Source organism: Ambystoma mexicanum, chromosome 6q (genome assembly GCF_040938575.1).
Source record: "Ambystoma mexicanum isolate Mex_15411 chromosome 6q, UKY_AmexF1_1, whole genome shotgun sequence".
NCBI lineage: Eukaryota > Metazoa > Chordata > Amphibia > Caudata > Ambystomatidae > Ambystoma > Ambystoma mexicanum.
The window spans coordinates 1,380,875,729-1,380,900,270 of NC_090937.1; the positions used below are offsets into that span (position 1 = coordinate 1,380,875,729).

At 45.6% G+C, this 24,542-nt stretch overlaps 2 protein-coding genes across 2 annotated transcripts in view; one reads left to right on the forward strand and one right to left on the reverse strand.

Moving 5' to 3' along the window:
* ACOX3 (acyl-CoA oxidase 3, pristanoyl) overlaps positions 1-18,429 on the reverse strand; it is a 1,085,216-nt gene extending 1,066,787 nt beyond the window's left edge. The window contains exon 1 of the mRNA XM_069632027.1: positions 18,300-18,429. Within this exon, the coding sequence (XP_069488128.1) occupies positions 18,300-18,367 (68 nt within the window). The 5' untranslated portion in view covers positions 18,368-18,429. The remainder of the gene's footprint in view (positions 1-18,299) is intronic.
* Positions 18,430-18,845: 416 nt separating this feature from the next.
* The window catches only part of TRMT44 (tRNA methyltransferase 44 homolog), a 317,825-nt gene continuing 312,128 nt past the window's right edge, over positions 18,846-24,542 (forward strand). Inside the window, exon 1 of the mRNA XM_069632028.1 lies at positions 18,846-19,482. Coding sequence (XP_069488129.1) covers positions 19,161-19,482 — 322 coding nt within the window. The 5' untranslated portion in view covers positions 18,846-19,160. The remainder of the gene's footprint in view (positions 19,483-24,542) is intronic.

The following is a 24,542-nucleotide window of genomic DNA, read 5'->3' on the forward strand; positions in this document are numbered from 1 at the left end:
TTTCTGTTCTTTTCCCTTTTCCTTAGGAAGCGGCGTGCCGGGATGAGAATGACACTGCCGAAGATTCCCGCAGAACAGAAGAAGCGATGAATGATGCACAGAAGCGCCGCAAGGTAAGGCTGTTCCTAACGGTGTTCTTGTTCTTGCAGGAGCTAAGCGCAGAAGAAAGATGCAGGCCTACTGGAGACCGATCCGAAAACGGTGAGTGTCACGCTGCAGGTGCTGAAAACACAGCCTGGGCATGGCTTAAATAGTCTCTGGGTATCCCAGGTGTCTCTGGGCTGAACCACACCCAAAAGACTAGACTGCACATGCAGTTCTGGGAACCGAAATATGTGGGGGCATCCATCTTGTCCCCATCAATGCACTACAAGTCCAATCCCCAATTTTATCCTATGAGAGTGAGTGAGTCTGGTGCCACAAGCACCAAGTCTGACTCCAAGTGGGTCTTTGGAGGGATGGAGAGGCCCTTGAGGGCCATGTAGGTGATCGTGGCCTGGCTCCAGCCTGACATCTTGGAGGGCTGGGGACATGAGGGGCAGGAACCGTGACAGTTGCCGATCATAGAAGTCCCTTTTTCAAGGATCGGAATGGACATAATTGGACCTCTAGAAACATCCAGATTAGGCAAATAATTTGTCCTTGTGATCCTGGACTACTACACCCAATATCCCAAAGCATTCCCAATGCGAAATAATACCACACAGCAAATCCTTAAACACCTCCTACCATATTTTTCCAGGGTCGGCTTTCCCAAGGAAATACTAACCGACCAGGGTTAGAATTTCATGAGTAAGCTTATGGCAGAAGTCAAAACGGTACTCCATATTACCACCTTGCGAACTTCTGTGTACCATCCCTAAACCAATGGCCTGGTAGAAATATTCAATACAACTCTGAAGTTAATTCTATGAAAATTGGTAGATTAGGATGAAAAAGACTGGGACTGAATGATCCCTTGGGCACTATTTACAGTAAGGAAATCCTCTCAGGCCTTCACAGGTTTCTCTCCTTTTTAACTGTTCTATGTTAGAGAGCCTAGAGATGTCCTAGACATGCTCTGGGAAACCTGGGAAGAAGGAGAAGAGCCTCTCATTCCCATCTCGCAAACCACCACCAGAATGCGGGAACATATGAAATTGGTTTGAGATCTAGTCTGTACTCATATGGAAAAAGCCCAGAGCCAACATAAATCCACTTATGACAAAAATGGTGAGCTTAAGATCATTCTCTATAGGACAGAAAGTACTGGTCCTTCTACCCACTTCAGAAAACAAACTTGTCTCTAAGTGGCATGTGCCCTATGAGATATTAGAATGAAAAGGGAACCAGTACTTATAAAGTAGCCCAACCAGTAACAGAAGGTCCATTGTATCCCGTAATTCTCTTGAAAGAGTGGAAAGAGAACCCGTCAGCCACCTATGCCAAAGTATTAGCCTGTCTGGTTCCAGAAGAGATAGACCACTTTGAATTAATTCCTCCAGAACTATCTATATAACACCAAGAAGATCTAAAAGATGTAGTTACCTCATTTCCCGATGTATTCTCAGAAAGGCCAGGGAGAGTAAAAGGCACACACTCCTATATTCGAACACCTACAGGTAAAGTGGTTCATTTAAATCTGTATAGACTCCGCGAAGCACGTAAACAGATAGTGATTGAGGAAGTCAATAAAATGTTGAGAGCCAATATTATTGAGCCTTCATCATGTCCATGGTTCTCTCCTATCTTGTTGGTCACTAAACCTGGCCATTCCTGGAGATTCTGTATAGATTTCCATCAAGTTAATTCAATGTCTGACGTCGATGCCTATTCCATGCCAGGCATCGGTGACCTAATTGGTAAACTCGGAGCAGCCACCTTTTTATCCACCCTAGATTTAACCAAAGGGTACTGGCAAGTTCCAGTTCATGGGCCAGATAAGGAAAAGACAGCATTTTCAACGCCCCTAGGGCTGTTTTCAATTCAAAGTCCTCCCTTTTGGCTTACACAGCGCGCCAGCCACTTTTCAGTGCCTCATGGATAAAATCCTACAACCCTATTCCGATTTCTGTGGGGCTTATATTGACGATATCGTCATTTATAGTAAGACCTGGGAGGACTACCTCTTCCATCTTTATACCATCATGAAAGTCCTCAGAGAGGCCGGCCTATCTGCTAACCCAGATAAATGCTGACTAGCCCCGTCAGCCGTAAAATACCTTGGCTTCTTTGTAGGGAATAGTAATGTACAGCCTCAACATGAGAAGGTAAAAGCCTTCATAGATACACCAACACCCAAGACCAAAAGAGATCTTGGAGCCTTTCTCGGGTTAGTAGGATATTACTGTAGGTTTAGCCCTAAACTTTCGGACAAAACAGCAAGGCTGACATGTAAACTCAAAAATGCTGACCCCAGAAACCTCATTGCAATGACCAGGATGATATATGTTATAAGACCCTAAAACAAACTCTGTGCCAGAACTCAATCCTGAAGGTAGTAGACTTCGCTAAAGAGTTTATATTACAGATGCCTCCCTTACATGCTTAAGAGCAGTAAAGTTCCAGGTTTGCGAGAGATTAGAACCCCTCTGCCCCCCCTTTGCGGCACAAACACTTTCTTGCACCGTGAAAGACAACAGACTAACACCAGAGCCGTTTACCTGACGTGTGCCAACACAAGGGTCACGCAGAGTCAGGCAGTTGACAATAAGTACACACACCTGATGGCCCTTTCCCTTCCCCAGGGGGATAAAAGGCGGAGCACGAGAGCACACTTTGATGAACATTATCCCACACTATTTTGTTATTAGGGTAAGGATTGGCAATAGTTCTTTTTTTTACTATAGGCCCATTTTATTTGACAAGATATCACTAGGACTGCCTTATTATTTGATGGTCGTAGCTTGCTCCCATCTTAGAATTAGGTCTAGATTAGGCGTCTTTCGCACCCATTTATACAGTTTGATAAACACCCTTGAACTGTGATCACTTGTGTCTGTCTTTATTGTTGTCACCATGAGTTCCTTACAGCAGCCTCTGCACTTCAGACTTTGGAGGGAATAGGACTCTCTCAGAACTTGCAGGTGAAATCTGCCGTTTCCACGTTCTGGTGTCCTTGTTCTGCCACTTCTGTGTGGATTCCCAGCCCTGTGTTTTCTCTCTGCTTCTACTGCTAAAGCCCAACTCCTTCCACACCTTCCTTCTGTCTGCACCTGAAGGGGCGCTTAATGTGTCCCAGGATCAGCAATAAGTTTCACGTATCCTCTATTAGCCCCAATTACCCGACTTCTACAATGGCTACTAGGCTTAATTGGCCGACTACTATATCTGCATGCCTCTTCAACCCTCTTCCTCATTTCAGTCCTTCTAGGATTCTGGGACTTATTCTTTTAGAAAAGTTAGGTTTTTCAACTTCTGCTATTTGGCAAGCAGCCATCAAGAGTGTGGGATTTTATAACACAGATGGAGGAGGTGAGATGTAGAGGTAACCAAAAACAATGTTCAGAGACACGGCGAAGTGGAGCAATCCCCCTGACTCCCTAACGTTGCCTATCCTGTAGTGGACTGTGACGCGGGTTGAGGACCCAGCTTAATAACTAATTGCTTAACCAAATGCCATGTTGATGTCAGTGTACATGTATGCCTTTGTTGAAATGCTTAATAAAATTTATTGTTGAAAAAAAAAGACAAATAAATTGTGGGATTACAGGGAAAGTTAAAGAGGGTCTTGTTCCAGTCTTTCTGGTCTGTCCCCACCCTGTGATCCTCCTGCAGTACACCACCCCCATTGTCAGGATCAGGAAGCATCTGCCTTTCCCTGGCTACATGAGGATGGTCCCAGACCAGGTTTCTGGGGAGAATTATCTCAGATTCTTCACAAGGTCCCATCATTCCCCCAGTACTGGGACGAGGAAGAGGGAGTTAGAGGAACAATGTTGCAAGAGTGGTCAGCTAATTGTTAACAATGACCCACACCTGAGGGAGGCTTAAAAGGCCAGGTGGAACTCTCAGGAGCCATGACGGCTCGAATTCAGCAATGCAAACGCAAAGGTTATCCAAGGGAGTGTACTTGCCTGACCAGGAGAAGCCACTGTGAGAAACCTGAGGTGTTTCTCCCAGGCTATTACTGGGGATCCTTTGTTCAGGTGGCCAGGGGAGGGCCACCGCTCTTGGATCCCAACCCTGGGGGGGCGGACGAGCGAGGGAAGATCGCCTGGGCAGAGGTTTATGGGAGGCACGCCCTCGGGCGAGACATGGTACTACTCCCATTCCAATACACCACTATCCGTCATCCCCTCAGTTGTCATGGGATATTGTCAGCAGTGTCCCATCATACTACAATACCTTTCTGTATGAAAAAGGAGAAAACGACAATGGAAATTAAAACCATCTATAAAACCACAAGAACCCAATAGAAAATCCATTTACCCACCACAATGCATTTACCCTTTCACCCTGAAAAAAACCTACATGGTTTTCCGATGATCCCTCGGAAAAACCTACAACTCCCATAATCCCTACCTTAACTTTAGAGGTCCAACTACTGGGATGAGGAATAGGCCGATGGGAGTCATGAGGATTACCCATGGGAATCAATGGGCAATGGATTCCTAGGGGCAGTCTCCATGTTGTCCCAATAATGAGGTCAGCACAGTCAGGCAAGGAGGGGCAACTACTCACATCTGACTCCAATCAACTCTTTCTAAGTGTATAAAAGGTGAGACACCCAGGCACACTCTGAGCGAGCTGAGGATGCTGAAGGGGCTGTGAAGACCAGCAGCAGAAGTCAGCAGCTGGGAGAACCTTGGGAACCTTGGGAAGCCAGAAGGGGGCTGGTCTGCCAAGACACTGAGCCTGTGAGCATAGAGGGGGCTACAGTGTGTCAGGGTAGCCGTGCCCGCAGGCAGCCAAAACACCAGCTACACTTTTTTGGTAGTGTTTAAACCAGTGATTGCTCCCTGGGTGAGTTCCAGAAGCCCAGGTAGTGAGGGGCAGGTGTTGAGACCCTGCCCTCGAATAAATCCCCATTGAAGACCCATTAAGACCTCGTCACTGAGGATAAAAGATATAGGCTCTGTGACTCGAGGGAAGCTAAGGCGGGATAACCTGTTGTGTCAAGAACTTTGTGTAAATCCCAAAATTGCCTGTAGCTGGCAAAGTGGGAACAAAACCTCAAAAAGTGCATTTTGGGACTTGTGTTATGAAAGAGCGAAGCTGTGAGACAGAGCAAAGCTGTGGGACAGAGAGAGACTGGGGGGCGAGAAGGAGCGGCTCTTGTGGAGCCGCAGCAGTGTAAACTGAGGGAATCGAGAGCTCCAGAGGCTGTAAGAGAGAAAGAGAATCTCCAGGGAAGACAAGGAGAATGATCCTGTTTTCCACGCACCAATGAGGAACCAGGAGAAACCTGAGAAACCTGATTTGTCCTTCATTGAGGCCTTGCGGAAATGTCTGCTGAACTGGGATTGAGAATTGTAAAATATCGAAACATTGAACTGCACGAGAGACAAAAAGGAACTACAAGTACCAGCAGATACTGGGAAAGAAGGAAGTACTGTGAAAGTCGAAGTGGTCAGGTGTGGTCTAAGTAAACCCCCATGCCGTTTCAAAAGCCTTCAAAGATAAAAGCCTGGAGGAGGTAAAGCACAAAGTGAAAAGTAAGGGAAGTCTGTACGTTTTGACAAGTAAAGTGAACTTGTGTTTCAAGGCACAGGAAGACTGTATTCTGACAAAAGAATGTGTTTTGACAAGTAACATTAATTTTGTTTCAAGTCGGAGGAAGCCTGTGTTTTGACAAGAGACATTCTGTTCAGAATCCTTTTTGTTTCTAAGACTTTGCCAGAGTGGTGTGAGACCAGCTGAACCATTGAACTGTCCCAAACCACCAGAGTAGGCACAAAGGTTGAACGGGCTACCTTATCCTGTGCTGAAAACGTGGGGAAGGGAAGCCAACTGCTCAACAATCCTGACATATTATTTCTTGATCCCTTTTCCTTTTATCATACACTATATTCCCACACCATTTTTGTATTTAGAAGTAAGGATTGGCAATAGGTTTATTAGTATAAGCCCTTTTATTTTGACAGACTTGACTTGGACTGCCTTATTATTTGATGGTTGTGGCTTGCTCCCGTCTTCAGATTTAGAATTAGATAGGCATTTTACCAACTGATTTGAAAGTTCAACAAATACCCTTGCACTGTGATCACTTGTGTCTGTCTTACTGTTTGATACCATGCCTCCTTTACACCATGCATACAGCGGTTCTGCGAGCACCGAATGGTGGCACACGAAAGCGACCTGCCCGGTGAGTCTGCGGTGTATGAATGACTTTGGGGCAGTCCGACGTACGCTGGTTGTATCGTACATGAGCGAGAACTGTGCAGATGACTATAACGAATACTGAAAACAGCAAACGTGGCATTCTGTAAAGCTAAAAGACTCTAGAACTGAGTTTGCAGGTTGTGAGAGATCCATACAACCCGGTGGGGAGGTCCAGTTGAAAGCTAAGCTGCACAAACAATACCCAAGCCAAAAGGGGGTGAAAACATGCCAATACCCTTTCATCATACATTGCCAAAGACCAGAGGGAAATGTGTTCGGAACCCCAGGGTTGTACAGAGCACTACCCAGAGTCTGGGATACAAACATGCGTAGTTGATACAAACCTACAATGCCAAAGCCTAAACAGAAACCAGAGAAAACTTGAGGTTTGGAACTGTTGGTGTTTTGGTGCAGAGGAGAAGGGAAGTGGAAACCAGGCTGCCCTTCTGGAGAAAGTGATCCAGAGGGAGAGGAGCAGAGTTGCGAACAACTCCATAAGGGCTCAGATGAATGCCGTTTTCCCTAAAAAGAAGTTGAACAATATATGTTGCCAAACACTGCAAAGCTGTTATTGTCCCAGGTTGGAAGGGACCACTGTTGTATATTTCCTCTATTGTTAGTCAGGCAGGCGAGTAGACCCGAAGGTCATCAATGCTGTGGTGACACACCTGGTATGAGAATTAAACAAGACATTGTGGTAGTTGTAAGCTTGGCAAGGGAGCAGACAAGCACCCAGAGATACAGTGCAACAGTTGATGAAGTGTGGAATTGTGGCAACCAATATTAATTGTAATAAAAAGAAGAGAACTGTATACAGTCACCTTTGAAGAGTGGTTGTTCTTTAGAAGTTCTAATTTGACAAGTCATCCTGACAAAGACAACAAATATTGTGGTTTACTGGAAAAGACCTACATGATGATTGTTTCTTTCTTTTAAGTATTTTTGAAGTGGTGGAACTTTATTGTTGAATTGAATTTACCAAGAACTGTGTGGGAACTTGGTGAACAAGCACTAGGATTTTCTACCTTACTTTTTGGAACTGTTGAGCAAACCATAGCTCAAATCTGGGGAAGGAAAAGTGCACCCAGAAGGGAAAATTGGTTATATTCAAGGCTTCAGGTTCTAGGGTATTTATTTTTCTGCCATTTCCGTCTGTATTTATCCACATTTATTTTTTGTCATATAAAAAGATAATTTACAAACAGTATTTTTTGCATTTATTTTAATAAAAAATGCATTTATTAAAGCACACATGTAGCCATATAGGAAAGAAATGCTAGCTCAATTTTTTCCATAACAACAAACAGTTACTCCAGTGACGGCTGCTGTTTTAAGATATACGCTGTCAGCAATTTGAAGAAATGTAATGCTATTTTTAAACAACTTGGACACTCGCCATGCTGCCAATCTGCAATGTGACAGGCCTGCGATGAATAAGTGACATCAAAGAGAACCAGACAGAAAGACCAGTTTTTCTGTTTTTTCCATTTTTACAAACAAATACAAACAGAAAGCAAATTGATTTGTGTCTGTATTTATAAGTAAAAACAGAAAACTGGAAGCATTATTTATATTTTAAACTCATGATGCATAATGTTTTCTGTTGAATGATATTGCCATATGTTACCTTATTGTGTTGTTTGAATGTACACGTCTGATTGCCAGATATCCTTTAACTGAGTGTTTTCTTTAGTTTATTTTAGGCAGGGCATCCTCGTTACGGTAGCGACAGTGAGGCGTTAGCCATTTTATTAAATTAAATAGGTTGGTTAACTTTGAAAATCACTCACAAAGCTGTCCACCCCACATTTCTGACCCCTCTCATAACACACAAAGCAAGCCTATTTATGGCTGCTTGCATCATTCCAACCATTGGAACCTTGGGAAGAAGCTCAGCGTTCATCGCACAGCCTGCTACATGTAGCCCCTGTTTCCCTGAGCTGGTCCGTGCAAGGAGCGTGCACCTCTCACCACGAACCCTCTTTATTTATAATTAACACTTATACTTTTAAATACTCTTCCCTTTCCAATTCCCTGGGATTACCCTGGTGTGAGCACCAACCACATGGGGACCTGCTACATCAGCTCGCCCTTCCTTGGATGGATCTCAGAGACCCTTAGGGTGAGTCTGATACAACAGGTGCCTTAGGTACACTCAGGCACCACCCACATGGAGTGTGAGGCCAGAGGATGTTCTCTGTGGGTGGTCCCATCTTGCTGGGCGGACTCAGGCAGGCCGCCACACTATCCCGCTACCTCACGCTAGGGTACCTCCCCTCTACTTCTTTTTTCTTCTTTATGTCTATATATTTGTATTTATCGAGCATTTGTTAGGCACCAATCCAAAAGAATAGTGTTTCCAAGAGCCACAAGGCAAAATGGGGAGGCAACAAGGGGAGTAAATAACATGGGCAAGAACATTAAATATACAATCGTGGTCCTACTAGGCCTTGTGGCATTCAGACGTGCAAGTGCAGTGAAGGGAAGAGCAGGATATAGGGATGGGTGGGGGTAAAGGGGAAGGAACGGACAAGTGCTGGTGGGCCTTGGGGTGGAAATTGCCAAGGTGAGCCAGAGAGGAGGCCTCAGGCTAAGTGCTAGGGCGGATGAACCCCAGTGAGCGATGCACATCCACCAGACAGGGAGCCTCCAGGGGGCAGTGCGGTGGGGGTGGAGGGTGCTGGTATCAACTGGGTAGAGGGCCTGCAATCCTGAGCAATTCATGAGGACTAGGCCACATTCTCAGCGGCAGTGGGGGGATTAGCAAGGAAGGGAAGAAGGGAAAGAGGTAGCGAATAGCAGATTTTTGAGAAGTTTCCAGAATTTATGGAGGTCCGGTTCAAGTCTGAGAGGGGCAGGAAGGCTGTTCCAAAGGGAGGCACCAGCCGAAGAGAGATACCTGCCCCCCCCACTCTCTGCTTGAAAAAGTGTTTGACCAGCAGAGCGTTTGAATTAGAGGCGGAAAGGGCTCTAGCAGGGGAGTATTTAGGGCGGGAAAGTTAGAGATAGCATGGTCCCAGGCCCCAGAAAGCCTTTTGGATGATGCAGCCGGCCTTAAATTTGATCCTCGCGGCCACCAGGAGCCAGTGGTCAGATTTTAGGGCTGGAGAGATACCATTGCTGGGCTTGAGGCCAAAGATAGGTCTTGCAGCCCTATTCTGGATTAGCTGAAGGGGGCGTAGGGAGGAAAGGTTGAGATTGAGGAAGAGGCTGTTGCAGTGGTCCAGCCTGGACAGAACCATAGCTCATTGAGCTTCTGGGGGAAGGTTACCGAGAATGCCCAAGGAGGTGAAGCTGGAAGTGGGCATTCTAGGTGATGGGTGAGGGAGAGAGCGGAGTCGAAGATGGACCCAAGGATTTTGGCCTCAAAGGATGGAGAAGGTAGAGGGCCCAGGGAGGGTGGCCAGAGGGTAGAATGAAAACAGGGTGCATGTGTCCCAACAAGAAGGATCTCCGTCTGGCTGGCATTAAGACAGAGATTGTTAGTGTTAGAGAGAATTATTCCCCTGTACCTTAGAGAGCCCTAGCTAATTTTGCTGGACTTTGAGACTTTTCATTTCTAACCTGCAGAGAGTGAGACGTTTTCCCACTCTCTCATGTATTTTCTTCTGCGATTTAGACTCTTTTCTTTTGGCTTTGGAGTCTGACAAACTTAAGCATCATCTTTTCATGGCGTCACACAGCACCTTCAGTGCAGTGACACAGGGAAGTCTTTTAGAATTCCCAATGGTTTAAATACCTTCTCTTGGGGAAACTACTGTTTCCAAGAGCAATGAAGTGAAATTGCCTTTACTTACATTTTGCAACATTCTAGACCCAGCACACACTCTACGATAGGGTGCTGGAGGGGTTTCTTCATATCCCCTTTGTCGAGTTTCTCATGTAATATTTTTATGTTACCATTTCTACAGTTAATGGTTGGTGGCATTGGTTTACTTTTTACTACCATTGTGCGTTTTTACCGCGGGCTGCAATTGCAGCTGCAGTAAGACACCCATGGGTGCCCATTTTCTCAAAATGGCCCCGTCTTCTTTTTTTGCCATTTCTTGTTTGAAAGTCCTTCTCGAGATATACTGTGCGCGCCAAACCAGGTTTGGTCCCTTTGTTCATTTTGTCTTTGCCGGGATTCACTGGTGAAACCGGCCTCTGGCTCCAGTGTGTCTGGCATTGGCAGGAAGTGAGAGAGGTGCCCGAAACTCCCTGTGCTTAATCCCCTTCGTTACAGTAATGCACCCAAAGGTGGTTGGGCGGCTGGCTGTCCTTGGAGGATAGCCACCCCGCTGTGTGATTGACAGCTGGGCTTGAATGAATTGGAGAAACCTGCATAGAAGGCGAGGCTTTTTGGTTTGGAAAGCAGATTTGACCACTGGACGAAGGAATCCGAAGAAGAACTTGGAAGAGACGCCTGCTGCAACTCCTGGACCATTGGTTTGCCCGGTGAAGCCCTGCTGCTGTGCTGAAGCTCCGAATTCGTTTCGACTAGAGAAGCCCTGCACAGACATCTTCTCCCCTTGGGTTGGTGGGACCAATCAACTCCAAAGTGAACTCGTTTGGACATCTTCTCAGAGCTGGCTGTACTTCCATTGCTGCTATAGGAACCGAATTGCCAGGGAGAGGAACACCAAACCGAGTGCATCCCTTTTAAGTCAGACCCATGTTTCAGGAAGATCCCCCCGGACTCCCTGGAAGCAGTGCTGAACCTCGGATGCGAGGAAAGTCCAGAGTGGTATCCGTGAGACCGCAGTGGTGTTATTTGCTATAGACACGAGGAGCTGAAACCGCAAACTGCCGGTGAATTGAAGTTTGCCCATTGCTGCAGCTGACCTTCAAGTTGTAGTGCAGGAGTCCCCAGACGTCCTCCCTCTTGTCCCCATGACTGAGGCCCAGGAACAACTTGATCTGCAGAGCTACACAGGAACAGAAGTCAGCTGCAACCATTTCTTCTAACCAAAGGTACTGTAAAGTTAAGAGGACCTTCCTCTTGTTGTGTAGCCTCACTTGTTCTCAGTTGAGACTTGTCTTGGTTGCGCTTGCAGAGTTGCTTGCAGCTTTGTCTCTCACAAGCCTCCCAGCTTGTGGCCCTTCAAGTGATTTTATTTCTACAAACCTTTCTAAAAACATTGTGCAAGACATACTTACCTGCAAAGAATATTGTCAGCTCCCCTAGACGTTGCTCAACTAACATTGGCTGTCCTGGCTCCCTGAGAGACTCTTCTTACCTCTACCTTGGTGTCTTTACCTTTCCCCCAGGAAATGGTTAATTTACTTTGCATTGGAGGGTTCAAAAAGTACTTACCAGTTTATGAATTAATTGTTAATCTTCGTTTTATTCCCCAATCTAACCTTTGCACCAAACTCTGTATTGCTCTAAATGTACCAGTGATAAATCAATGTCCCCAGTGTTCTAGCTATTTAAGTCACCAGAGGGTGTAGGAAGTGTCTGTGTGCCATCCCCAATGGGTACCATCTGATTAGAGAAACTAAGAGTATGTTTTGAAGTATATTGTGAAGTGTTGCATGTTGTGCTCCCTTCTGAAGAAGGCTTATTTTACTGACTGTTAAATAAATTAATAATTGTTTAATCAAGAAACCTTGAGTGGAAGAGTCTATTTGAATACTTGTCATTGTGAATCTCTGTGTAAAAGCCCTACTGCTCACATTGACCCCTCTCTTGAGATAAGCCTGGCTGCTTAGCCACACTACCAACCTGTGTAGTACAGACTTATACCAAAGGTTGGGTTTACCTATTGCCCGGAGGACAAGGTTGCTGTAGTCTCCCAAAGAGTACTGCACACATTCTTGCCTAACAGTTAGCCGCACACCATGCCTGGATGGCGGTCAGACAGTCGGGGATGAGAGCGGAGGAAGAGGAGGTACTAAAGTGGAGTTCGAAGGAAAGCGGTGTGTCATCAGCATAACACTAGAAATGAGGAGAAGAGATCGGGTGCGAAAGAGGGTGAGATAGATATTGAAGATCCTTGGCGATAGGATAGAGCCCTGGGGGACACCGCAGGTAGAGAGTGTGGTGGTGGAGAAATGGCCCAGTTGCAGCTGGAAAGGGCAGTTAGTGAGGAAGGAGTTCAGCCATTCCAGTTCCCGGTCTGTGATGCCGAGGGTATCATGGAGTCGTTTTATGACGATAGAATGGTTGACCTTGTCAAAGGCAGAGAAGAGATCGAGGAGCATGAGAGTTAGTCAAGATTTGCAAGCATTTCTTCACAGGTGTTCAGGAGAGCAGTTTCCATGCCTCGGGATGCCCGAAATCCAGATTGATGGTCATGGAGGCAACCAAAAGGTTCAGTGTGGAGGGTCAGTTGCGGGGAGGACCAACTCCTCCAGGTGTTTATCCAGGAAGGGGGTAGTGGAGATACGGCAAGGCATAAATTAGTTTTCAAAAATTGATTAGCAGAGTTTGCTAATTACATTATTTTTGATTAGCAAACAAGCTCATTTGATTTGAAATGTTGTACTAATATTAACGTCACCAGAGGTTATTTATACCCAAGACATGAAATGAGCAACAATACAGCAGTTTTGCGTACTGCTGAAATAAGGAGAGGAGTCAGACCTTGCAAATTCTTAACTTCAACTAGACCTACAGGTCGGGTAACTTAGTTTACCTATTCAGCCTAAACATTTCAAATGTAATTTCTTTAAAATAGTGCTTGTCCCTACAAGCCCACTTTATGTTTGGCACACACCCAGAGGCCAGCCATGCACAGTGAAACTTTTATTTGACATTTTTTCTGCAAAGTAAATGTTAAATAAAAGTTTCAAACATCTCTTGCAAATGCTTCTCACCCTTTATAAAATCTACTTGACTGTGCGAGTGGACAAAAAGATTTTGCGAGCCATAGATGAGTGTCTGTAAAATGTAAAAGATTAGCTGCATGAATGGACACAAATAAATAGATATGATAAAAAGGCTCTGAAAACAGTTTGGCCAGCTGTCTCCTGCAGGTGCTAATATATAATTCAATCATAAAACAAAGCGTACTCTGCAGGCCAACAGTGTTTAGTATTGCAGTAGATTGTAGACGTGCAGACTGGATGGCACTATTGATCACTACTTTGCGTAAGCATCTAGTTCGCTTTGTGTTTTCATTATGTAAGAGGTCAAAAAGAGACTAAACAGAGTGGATTGTCTAGCAGCCTTAGAACTGGGCAAACACAGTAGAATATTGAAGTTTGTGGTCATCTCACTTTCAGGGTACCTGGTATAAAGCAACAGAGTGATGATACAGAATCTCGCGGAATATGGGTTTGCTCATGGGTTGAGCACCAATTACAAGATGTATGCAACATGCAGGTTACAGAACTAGGTTTGCCATCAAAAGCATTTGATCATGTACATTTTCAAAAGTGTTCACTTCATGATGCATCTTTCCCAACAAAATGAAATACAGTAGACACTATGAAATTTAGATATACTAACATAAACTTTACTATAAAGCATGGAGATGATGCAGTATGTTACAGTATCAATACTGTAATTATGCATTATGTAACAACTTACATTTTAGGAATGGAATTGCATGACTATTTATATATTAATATAAAGTTGACACATACTGGTCTTTGCCAGACAGTATATAGAAAGCTTAATAAAAGTTTCATCCCCATTACTTCTGGTTTGCAAATATTTGAAAAAGAAAAAGCAATTCTTGCCTAGAACTCCCACACATGCCTTTGGCACTTGGAGTAGATGATTACTCCTGCACTTTCTCTCCATTAGCACTTGAAGTAAACAGAGAAAATAGGGTGAAGAGAGCACCACGGGCAAGAGGAATGCAGGGCGAGCTGTGCGTTCATTGAAGATGTCAACTTAAATAGCTAACTTTGCTACACAAGTGTACATTTGATTTGCAAACATACAGAATTGCATAGCAAACTGCTATGCGACACCGCTTATTTTATGCCTTGTACGGCGATAGTTAGCTGGGCAGGAGGGATCAGCAGACAGCTTTTTTAAGAGAGGGTGCACGAGGGAGTGCTTGAGGGATAGAGGGATAGAGCCAGTGGTGAAGGAGTGGCAACAGAAGTCAGCTAGAATCAGGGCAGTAGAGGGGATGTCCTTAATGGTTCTAGAAGAGCAGGGGACCACCTGTTTGCAGGAGACCTTCATAGAGTGGACAACTTTAGAGACCTCATCCGGAGCCATAGGCCGGAGGGTGGAGAGTTTGGGGGGTGAAAGGAGGGGAGCCAAAATGTAGGTATGCTTTTAAATCTGTGACTGTCTTCCATTGCACACCTCCTTCATCTGTACCTGCCTGGCTGCTAGGCCACCTAGTGATCTATTCATGCAATATGCAGCTACCTGTCTTTATTTTTCTCTCCCCTGCTACTCCCATGGCACTCTCTATCTCCCCTATCTGTTCCAACTGCTACTTAAAAGAGCTCTCCTGGCCTCTAACACAGACCTATCTATTGCTACTTAACATTCTACTCAACGATTCTTAAATATATACATATAAATATACATTGACATACACCATATATATATATATATATATATATATATATCACTATATACATTGTATGCCACAATGGGGGTGACTGCTGCAGTCAGTCACCCCTTAACAGTACCTTCAAGGGCTGTCTCTGGTGACCGTGGGACCCTGAGAGTTGGCTGCCAGGCCGGATGAAGGGCTGACTGGGTGCCTGTCCCATGATGATAGATGGGGCCTGACCCCTGCCATTGGCTATATACATCTTTAGCTCTATCACGTATTGTGCTCTGCCAGGGACTTTCCCAGTGTTGTCTTCTAACAAAACCCATAGACAATTGTCAATGCCACACACCACATACAATCATACCAGCATTGAGGACCCTTGTATTTCTGGCCCACGCTCATCAACGCCACATGTTTAGTACCTGGCGTTACCTTATAGCCAACCCTCTCTTTTGTTCTAAAGACCACCACAAATTTAGGAGGTACTATAAAGGATCACTTTACATTATATCCCACTACCATTAATTTGAGTAATGATAACACTTTTACAGCACTTTGGCGACGCCAGTATCCACCATGAAGCACTAAATTAAAACGTGATATGATTATCATTGTTAAACTTGACATAATGGACCAGGATTAGATAGAAGATTGTTAGGGGTGAACTGTTACAAACACTCAGAGGGCACATCAAGGAAGACAGTTGAACTGTAGTTTTGGAGTTGCAAAATGCAAGTTTAGCTGGGGTGTAATTAATGGTGCTGTAGGTTAGACCTTGATTTAAAACTGTTCATTTATTTGGTTATGTAACTTTTTAAAATAATTGTTTTAAAGATACAGCAACACGTGATGATGAATTGTGTTAAATGAAAACCACACAGTAAAACACTTGTAAAGCATTTGGAAGTTTTTTTAGGACATTTTTGAAATTGTTGAACATGAGTTACATTTTTAGGGTGCATATTAACTTGAAGCAAAACATGTAAACCTACTCTGAACTTCCATAATGTCACCTCCCCACCTTCTATTTGTGCCCCTTGGTTTGCCGGAGCATCAGGCTCGGACTGGCCTATAGGGAAATAAATCAATTCCCGAACCAAAAATGCAAAATGCTAGTGTGGGCCAGTTTTTTCGTCAATGTGATGAGTTACTTCCGCATACTTGCCAACCCTACAGATTTAAGCGGTAGGCTGCTGCTTTTTATGCAGTCCTACCGCCTACCGATTTCATGTACAGATCCTACCGATTTATGGCTGCCTGACTGAGGCACAGCCATCAGCCCAGCGAGCAGCATCCATTCATGGTTCGTTAATGGGCCATAAATGTGATTGATGCTGACAGTATTTGCAGTCTAGAACTGATCTCATGTGAGACAGGGACAGACACCTGCTTCAAGGCCCAGGCAAGTGTTAGAGCATCGGCGTAGGCGACACCTGAGTTCTGTTCTCTCAATGTGTCCATGCAGAGATGATTTACTCCAGTTCATCCCTGGTGCACAAATGCTTCCCAGAATCTGCTGACAGATGCATATAGCTACATGTCTTCCAGCTGATTGTTTGTTATTCAGGTGATTACATTGTGTAAATGAATACATTTGATTAAATAAATGATATAAATTGATTTCGCAAATCAATGTGTCGAGGTAAGGGTCAAACTGAACATTGCCTGGCTGTGTCAGTTCTGTGTAATCATGAAAACTGAAACTCTGCCAAGTTACACAGGTGTGTACTCCAATTATACATTATGAAGAAAAGTTTAAAGTGTGACCACTTACAAATATTTCCCTCAAGTGTGTGATTGGCTGTATTTGAAAGAAAGCTCCAGTGGCACTGCAGTTGAGTGTGAAGTGAAATAGGTTTGTCAGAATACCTATGCTGGGGGGATAAAAAGCCAACGAAATACATTTGAAAAGTATTAAACTGTGTGGCAAAAATGCTACGTGAACAGATACATATGAATAACCCTTGAAGAGGCAGCCATGTCCAGTGGCCCTCATGGAACACACAGACTTTACTCTGCAGATTTCTGCACATATGTCTGCTTCTTGGTGTATGTAGGCAGTGTCTGTATATAAAATATCATTAACTCCACGTGCCTCTTTCTGGTCACAGTACTTATTGAAGGTGGTACACTTTGCTTCCGTAGAACCCTTTTCAATTTTTTGTATAACGCCACCCACTCAAAGTTTTTGGTTTAAAGTACTTAACATGTCCCACAATGCTCCTGCCTTCCCTGCTTTTCCTGGGACTTCTGTGATTCTGTGGGGGTCCCTTGGTTCGGTTTGTCTTGTTGAGCGGCCTGATTCTGGGCCCATTTAGAGCACTTGCCTTTCTGGCCCCTTCCCGGTTGATCTCTGTGAAGGATGGCCTCCACAATCCCTTTTTTTCCTTGGGAGTGGAGGGGGGAGGTTGGTTGCGATTCTCCATGGGATGCTACTGCTCCCACTGTGCAAGGAGAAATCATTCCTTTTCGGTCCAAATATGTATCGGTTGCCGGTCTGATCTTGTATCTTTGGTATACTTCAATAAGTAAGTACTGTGAGGAGGAAGAGGTACATGGAGGTAATGCTCCGATTATTTACTGGTAATCTGTATTACCCTATTCCTACTCTTCCTTGTCACAGTAATGACACCCGCATCTCCCTCTCCAGTGGTAAAATTAACAATCCAAGTTAATGAAGAATCAGATCATTGTTATTGGTGTGGTATAAGAGGGAATCGTACCAAAATGTCGACCTGACAATTGTGACGGCCGAAAATGTCGACTTTTTTTTTCTTACCCCCCCTTACACAACATATATATGTGGGGGGGTATAGAATATAATATTAATATGGGAGGGAGTTGCGGTGGTCTCCCCCAGCATAAATAGGTTATGTTTATTTTATTTATATAGCGCTTTACACCAAAGCGCTGTACATTATAACAACAAGAATATAATAACAGTAGAAGCAATATGTGGTGTAAAGGGTTAAAAAAACAAGTTGGCATTTTTGGCCGTCGCAATAATTACATAGATCCGTGTAAGATGAATAGCTGCTTTAAGGAGGCAGAAGCTGGCCACAGCGCTCAAATGTCACTCATTTGGTAATTGTGTTGATCATGATGGGCAGAGGTTCTGTGATAGACCACACCAGCCAGTCCTTTCCTGTGATCTTTTCAGGGTCATATGTCAGGTGAGGCCTTTCTGGTGATGTCATAATGTCAAAGTTCGCATGACATAATTTCCTGTGATGCTATCATTATGCTAATTACAATTTTTGAAACTTAAAGAATCCTACATATTGTTGATCACAGAAGGGTGCCATGTATGCTTCCGTGTGCAGCTACTAGTTTTAACAATTGCTGCTGAATAAATATTCTTTAAAATGCTCACAAATTGCTCACAATTTACATCACATTTTATCAAAAAAATCCCCCTTGGGTACTATTCAAATGGTTGTTCACAAAAGGAACGGATTGACATTTGCAACTGTGGCCCACTCTTTCATTGGTGCCCGAGACAATTGTATGCCCCAATCCGACCCTGCTGATCATTGAACTCACCCGACAACTCCACGGAGAAGGAACGGCAACTCTTGAATGTTCATTGGCCAGTGACAGCTGATGAACATAGACGTGGTGTATACATGTGTGGTATTCAGGCAGTAGCAAAGAGTTCTAATAAAACACTAGAACGTTTAATAACTTGCAAGCTTGTCATAAAAGATGGAATGCAGGTTATCGCGTCGGACTAAATGGAAAGGTACTGATTGGCTGTTGTAGCTTCATTTATTAAATGATAATAAAACAAAGTAAACTACAACAATAGGACAACTTATTGTAAAATATAGTAACAATATCAAAATAGATTTAAATTGGCGAAAGTAATTTTTTATTATCACGTACAAACAAGAAATCGATGAATTAGCATTAGGTATATTTATATCCTGAACAGTTTCTTGAGCGAAACAATTCTAAAACATCAGAGCTAAACACTGTTCCTGAGTCGTAAGCGCCTTTCCCTGCAACGATCCTTTAGTCGAAGATGGCCGCTATATTAGTGACAAGATCACGCCGGTATGTTTATCGTTTGTCTTTCTTTTGTTTCAATTTCTTTACCACTGACTCACTACAAGACACTCTACGTTTGGTTAGACTGACTCTGTGGTTAGAACCAAAAAGCTTTGCTCGCTATTTTAGACGTTATGAACAATGGCACTGGTCGTGATGCAGCTTTCTTGTGTTTACACAGTATTTAAACCCTTTACGTTTTGCTTGACTGTAAAGTGGCTGCTTTTGTGACACTTTGCCACCCGTGCTCATCTGTGACAGTCTCATTCCAGTACTTCCTGGCATTTTGTGAATTAGTGTGTACTAGTTTCAAAGTGGACTGGTAGGCGGCTAAGTGTATCGCTTAACAAGAAGATGGTGGTGTTGGGGCAGTGTTCATTAATAGGAGGGCCCTTGACACTACCCGCTGGTTTCTGGGATGCGGTGGGCGTATGGGTGCAGAAACCGCAAGTGGTGAACAGGCGGCTATGCGGCTCCCAGATCGAGCAGGGTGCGGGAAGCGGGCATTGGTTGCCTCTGCTCAGAAGAGAGCTCTGCCAGGCTCAGACTGGAGAGGACGAGGAGCTCCTTCGGAGCATTGCAAATACAGGGGACCTGAAAGTGCTACTGAGGACCCTTATCCCCAAGACCAATTCTCACTATTCTTCTGAGTCGGGCAGTGAGCTAGTGGTTAAAGGTATCCTTTTTTTTTGTTTAATGAAGCAAGCATTTACATGTCCTTAAGTTATATATGCATATGTTAACCCTTGTGCTTAGCATTATATGTGAAGACCGGAGGATCATCCGCTCTTCGCCTAAATTCTAGAACAACCAAGGTGCTGGATCACAAGCTGCTTTTCACCAATCACGATCTCTGTCTCGACATAACTGTTTTTCCGTCCCTCTCTTCCTTTTTTTTGTTTGGCTGCTCAGGCAGTCGATAAGTACATACTTCATATGTTTTTTCTCTATTGATATCGAGCTTGCACTTCAGTGGTAGATGAGTGTGACCAGGGTACGCACCCCCCCTACACCCTAGTGAAAATGGCGGTTAACGTCTTACTGCAAGTCGCAACTGACAGGCGTTGAGAGGAATAACTGGCGTCGCCCACTGATGGAGCACAGACTGAAATTCCGTACCCTATGCCCAGGCGCTGTCCTTGTTACCAATGTTAAGGTTAATGCGCCGGCAGGGTGTGATCGGGGTACGCAGCCCCCCTAGTGAAAATGGCGGTTAACTTCTTACTGCAAGTTGCGACTGACAGGCGTTGAGAGGAATAACTGTCGTCGCCCGCTGACACGGCAGACTGAAATTCCCTCCACCTGCCCAGGCGCCGTTCTCGTTACCAGTGTTAAGGGTAATGTGCCGGTGTAACGTCACTTTTTGCTATCTGTCAGAAAATCCTATCGGTAGGAAAATCTGACAGGAATTGTAATGTCATTTTTTGCTACTTGTCAGAAAATCCTACCGATAGGAAAAAGTGACGGGGTAGGAAAATCTGACAGCCTAGCCTGTCATTATTTCCTACCCGTCAGAAAATCCTACCGACAGCTAGCATTGGGCAACTCACCCAGGGGTAGGAAAAAGTGACGGGGTAGGACAATCTGACAGCCTGACCTGTCATTTTTTCCTACCCGTCAGAAAATCCTACCGACTGCTAGCATTGGGCAACTCACCCAGGGGTAGGAAAAAGTGACGGGGTAGGAAAATCTGACAGCCTGACCTGTCATTTTTTCCTACCCATCAGAAAATCCTACCAAGAGCAGGCATTGGGCAACCCACCCAGGCGTAGGAAAAAGTGACAGGGTAGGAGAATCTGACAGCCTGACCTGTCATTTTTTCCTACCCGTCAGAAAATCCTACCGACAGCTAGCATTGGGCGACCCACCCAGAGGTAGGAAAAAGTGACGGGGTAGGAAAATCTGACAGCCTGGCCTGTCATTTTTTCCTAGCCGTCAGAAAATCCTACCGACAGCCAGCATTGGGCAACCCAGCCAGGGGTAGGAAAAAGTGACGGGGTAGGAAAATCTGACAGCCTAACCTGTCATTTTTTCCTACCCGTCAGAAAATCCTACCAAGAGCAGGCATTGGGCAACCCACCCAGGGCCACCAAGAGGCCAATGTGGACACGTCTGCATACAGACTGGTGTAGCAGAGGTCCACTGCACACTTTACATAGCGCTACAGGCTTCTGCATTTTGGTGCTTGTAGTATTTATTTTATGTCAAATTTAATATGGAACTCCAAGTTCCAGGGTGCAACGCGCGGTTGGCTAAAATTATAGGATCATCCTACCATTTCCTACACCATGAGGGGAAACTGTACGATTTGGTCACAGAACAAGTGTGTTGATAATTGTCCAGTAATCAGGGTATCTGCCAAAAAAAAGATGTTTTTGGAGGGGACACCATTGTGTTACCTGACTGGCATACTTTTGTGTTTGTGTTTAGTGGTTTGTGAAAAATGGCGGTAATTCTGCTACCGCCCAAAAAGGTGGCAGTAATGGAATTTTGCCGTGCCACTGAACATGTAATGAGGCCCTTAAAGTGTGCTGCTTTTAGCTCAGTTGGGTGTGTGTTGTGCTCGGTTGAGCTATGGGATGCTTCTGTGAGCTATGGGTTGCTTCTGTAAGCTATGGGATGCTTGTGTGAGCTATGAGATGCTTGTGTGAGCTAGGGGATGCTTGTGTGAGCTAAGGTTTGCTCGGTTGATGCAGTGGGTGGGCATCAAGAAGATGCAATCTAGGGTGGTGTGTGAAGTCTTGAGAGGAGCTTGTACTGGGATGTAATTGGGTGCTTGGCTATACAGCTCGGGGGAGCTTATGTGGGTGGGTGGGCTGCTGGGGTGAGCTAGGCTGGGTGGGTGCTGTGCTGGGGTGAGTTACAGTGGCGTGCTTGGATGAGCCACAGTGACGTTGTTATTTGCTCTAGTGTCCTAGGGTGGGTGGGTGATGTGCTGTGATAAGCTATGTAAGCTTGTTCAGATGCTGGGTGGCTAGGTTAAGTGGGCTGGGTGCTGGTATGAGCTTAAGTCCAGTGGGATAATGAGGTGAATTAGGGTAGGCGGGTGTGGTTGGTGAGAATAGCTCTGGTGGGTGTGGGGCTAGGGTGAACTAGGACGGATGGTTTGCTGGGGTGAATTAGGATCGGCGTGCTAGTCTGTGTCATGCTAGGCTGGGGCGTTTTGCTGGTGTGAGCTACGGTCGGTGGATGTTGTACCTGATAAGCTAGGTGGGTGGGTGCTGTGTTGTGGTGAGCTAGAGTGAGTGGCTAGGGGCTGAGATGATTTAAAATGTGCGCAGTGTTGGGGGAGCCTATGGTGGATAGGATGCTTAAATGATGGGATGCTTTGGTGAGCTTGAGTTGACATATAGGGTGCTATAGTGATCTTGTGCTGGAGTGATCTAGGGTGCAGGGGGTGTTGCTAAGAGGTAGAGGAGGGTGGTTGTACTGCACAGGTGAGCTAGGGCGGTTAGATTGTATGCTAGTAAGAGTTGGGGTGAGTGGTCGGTTGGTGGTGAGGTGGAGAGAGGAAAGATCGGGAGTGTACTGATGCAAGCTGGGATTGGTGTGTGGACTGGTTTGCTGAGGCAGTTTATGGTGCCCTGGGTGAGCTATGTTGTGAGCTAGGGTGGATGGGTGGTGAGCTGGAGAGAGGAAAGGTCGGGAGTGTACTGATGCAAGCTGGGATTGGTGTGTGGATTGGTTTGCTGGGGCATCTTATGGTGCCCTGGGTGAGCTACAATAAGTATTGTGCCAGGGCAAGCTAGGCCGGGAGGTTTATGTACTGGAGGGAGCTAGGGTGGATATGTATTGTGCGGGGATTAGTTAGGGTAGATGGGTGGCGTGCTGCGGAGAGCTACGGTGGGTTCGATGTTATGCTGGGGAGCTAGGGCGTGGTGACGTTGTTGGGTAAGCTTGTGTAGGATGCGGCAAAGTGGTTTGTTGAAGTTTGGTGGGGTGTGTGAGGTCGGGTGAGGTGTAAGGGCGGTTGTGTGACTGGGGAGAATGGGGCGCTGGGATGAGCTATGTTGAATGAGTTGTGCTTGTTTTTATTGCATTTGCATTGGGGGTGAATGCTTGGCTGGGCTAGGGTTCCTGGGTGTGGTAGGTTTGCTGGGGTGAGCTAGGGTTTGTTAAGGTGCGCAAGGGTGGTTGGGGTGCTGGGGTGAGCCGCATGTGTTGCAGTGATGTAGCCAGGCTGGGAGTGATCACGGTGTCATAGGGTATGGGGTGTGCTAGGGTATGGAAGTGAGATTGGGTGGGTTCTTAGGGTGTGTGTGTTGGTGTGATGCTGCAAAGAGCAGGGGGGATTCTAGGTGAGGAAGAGTGGGTAGAGGGTTAGGTGTGATCCTGGGGTAGCAAGTGTGGGTGAGCTATTGAGATGCTTGGTTGGGTGGACTCCTGGGGTGAGCTCTGGGGGGTTGCGGGGAATCCACAGAGGTCTGCCTTGCGCAAATTGCCCCAGCTTTTATTAGCCACAAAGTGTGATATTTGGTGGGGAAAAAACACAATGTTCACTTTGTCTGGGGTTCTGGGTAATACATTCTGGGCTGCTTCGCGCAAGTCAGACCTCTGTGCATTCCCAAGGGTGTCCTCTTTTGGGAAATGCATGGGGTTCCCTGTTTTCCTTGCTGGCTTCGACACCCTAGGCCCAAAAACCCCCCAGGGTTGGGCACATATGTGCCCCCATGCTTTGGGGGCCGGCGGGGAGACGGGGAAGAGGGCAGCCCCCCTCCCCCCCACGTCACAAACGTTTTCATGGTTGTCCAGTGGGTTGCTGGTCACGGATCGAGCGCTTTGCGATGATCCGTGACCAGCAATGCATCATATACGTGGTGTCCTTGGAAAGGGGAGATCCTCCCCTTTCCAAGGACACCACTTTTTCCTATATCCCTGGTGGCCTAGTGGGCCCCAGGGCCCCAAACACCCCTTCCCTCGCCTTTTTTTTTCCTTTTTCACCCCTGGGGGCAGTGATCATCTGCCCCCAGGGGTCTCCAGCACTGTGGCCCCATACTTTGGGGCCACAGGGGGAAGGGGGCTGCTTATCAAATCAATCAAATGCTCTGCATTCTATTACTCCATTAGCACCAGAACCTCTTTACAGCTTACCCACCCGATATCAATTAAGATGATGCAAAAACCCCTGTCCACTTAGAGTCAGCCAGTAGATGGGCAATAGTCAGCCTTGCATGTGCCATTCTTAGAAATGTGGGCTTGCAATGTGTCTCCACTGGGTGGCACCTCAAGAGGTGGCACAGGGCAGCCCTTTTTAGGAAGACAGCTCAGGTGCTAGGCAGAGTCTTTAGGCAAAGTGGCATTCTTCAATAGGAGGCACTAGTGCATACTCTAGAAAGGGGACAGCAAGAGAGCCTTCTCCGGGAAAGATGACCATAAGCAGAAGACTATCCCTGTCTACGGAATCCAGGTGCCTGTGGTCCAGGACTGAACAAACCCACATTCACTTCTGATAAGGCAGGCGTGAGCATGTCCACGGCGAACCAGAACATTCAACAGTTTCTAGTTAATAGTGAAGTCTCATTTATTGTGCGAGGCATTACAGCATCCAATGCATCTATCCAATTTCTTCACATTTCACTGAAGTTAGTCTCAGAATTGTCCTCACGGATTAGTACCCCACAATAATGAACTTTGTATCTGTTATTTGGACTGTCAGATGCCTGGATAATGAAGAGGTCCACAGAGGTGGAGGGGTAAACCCATCCTCAATGATAGGTAGAGGCTATTCTTATCTAT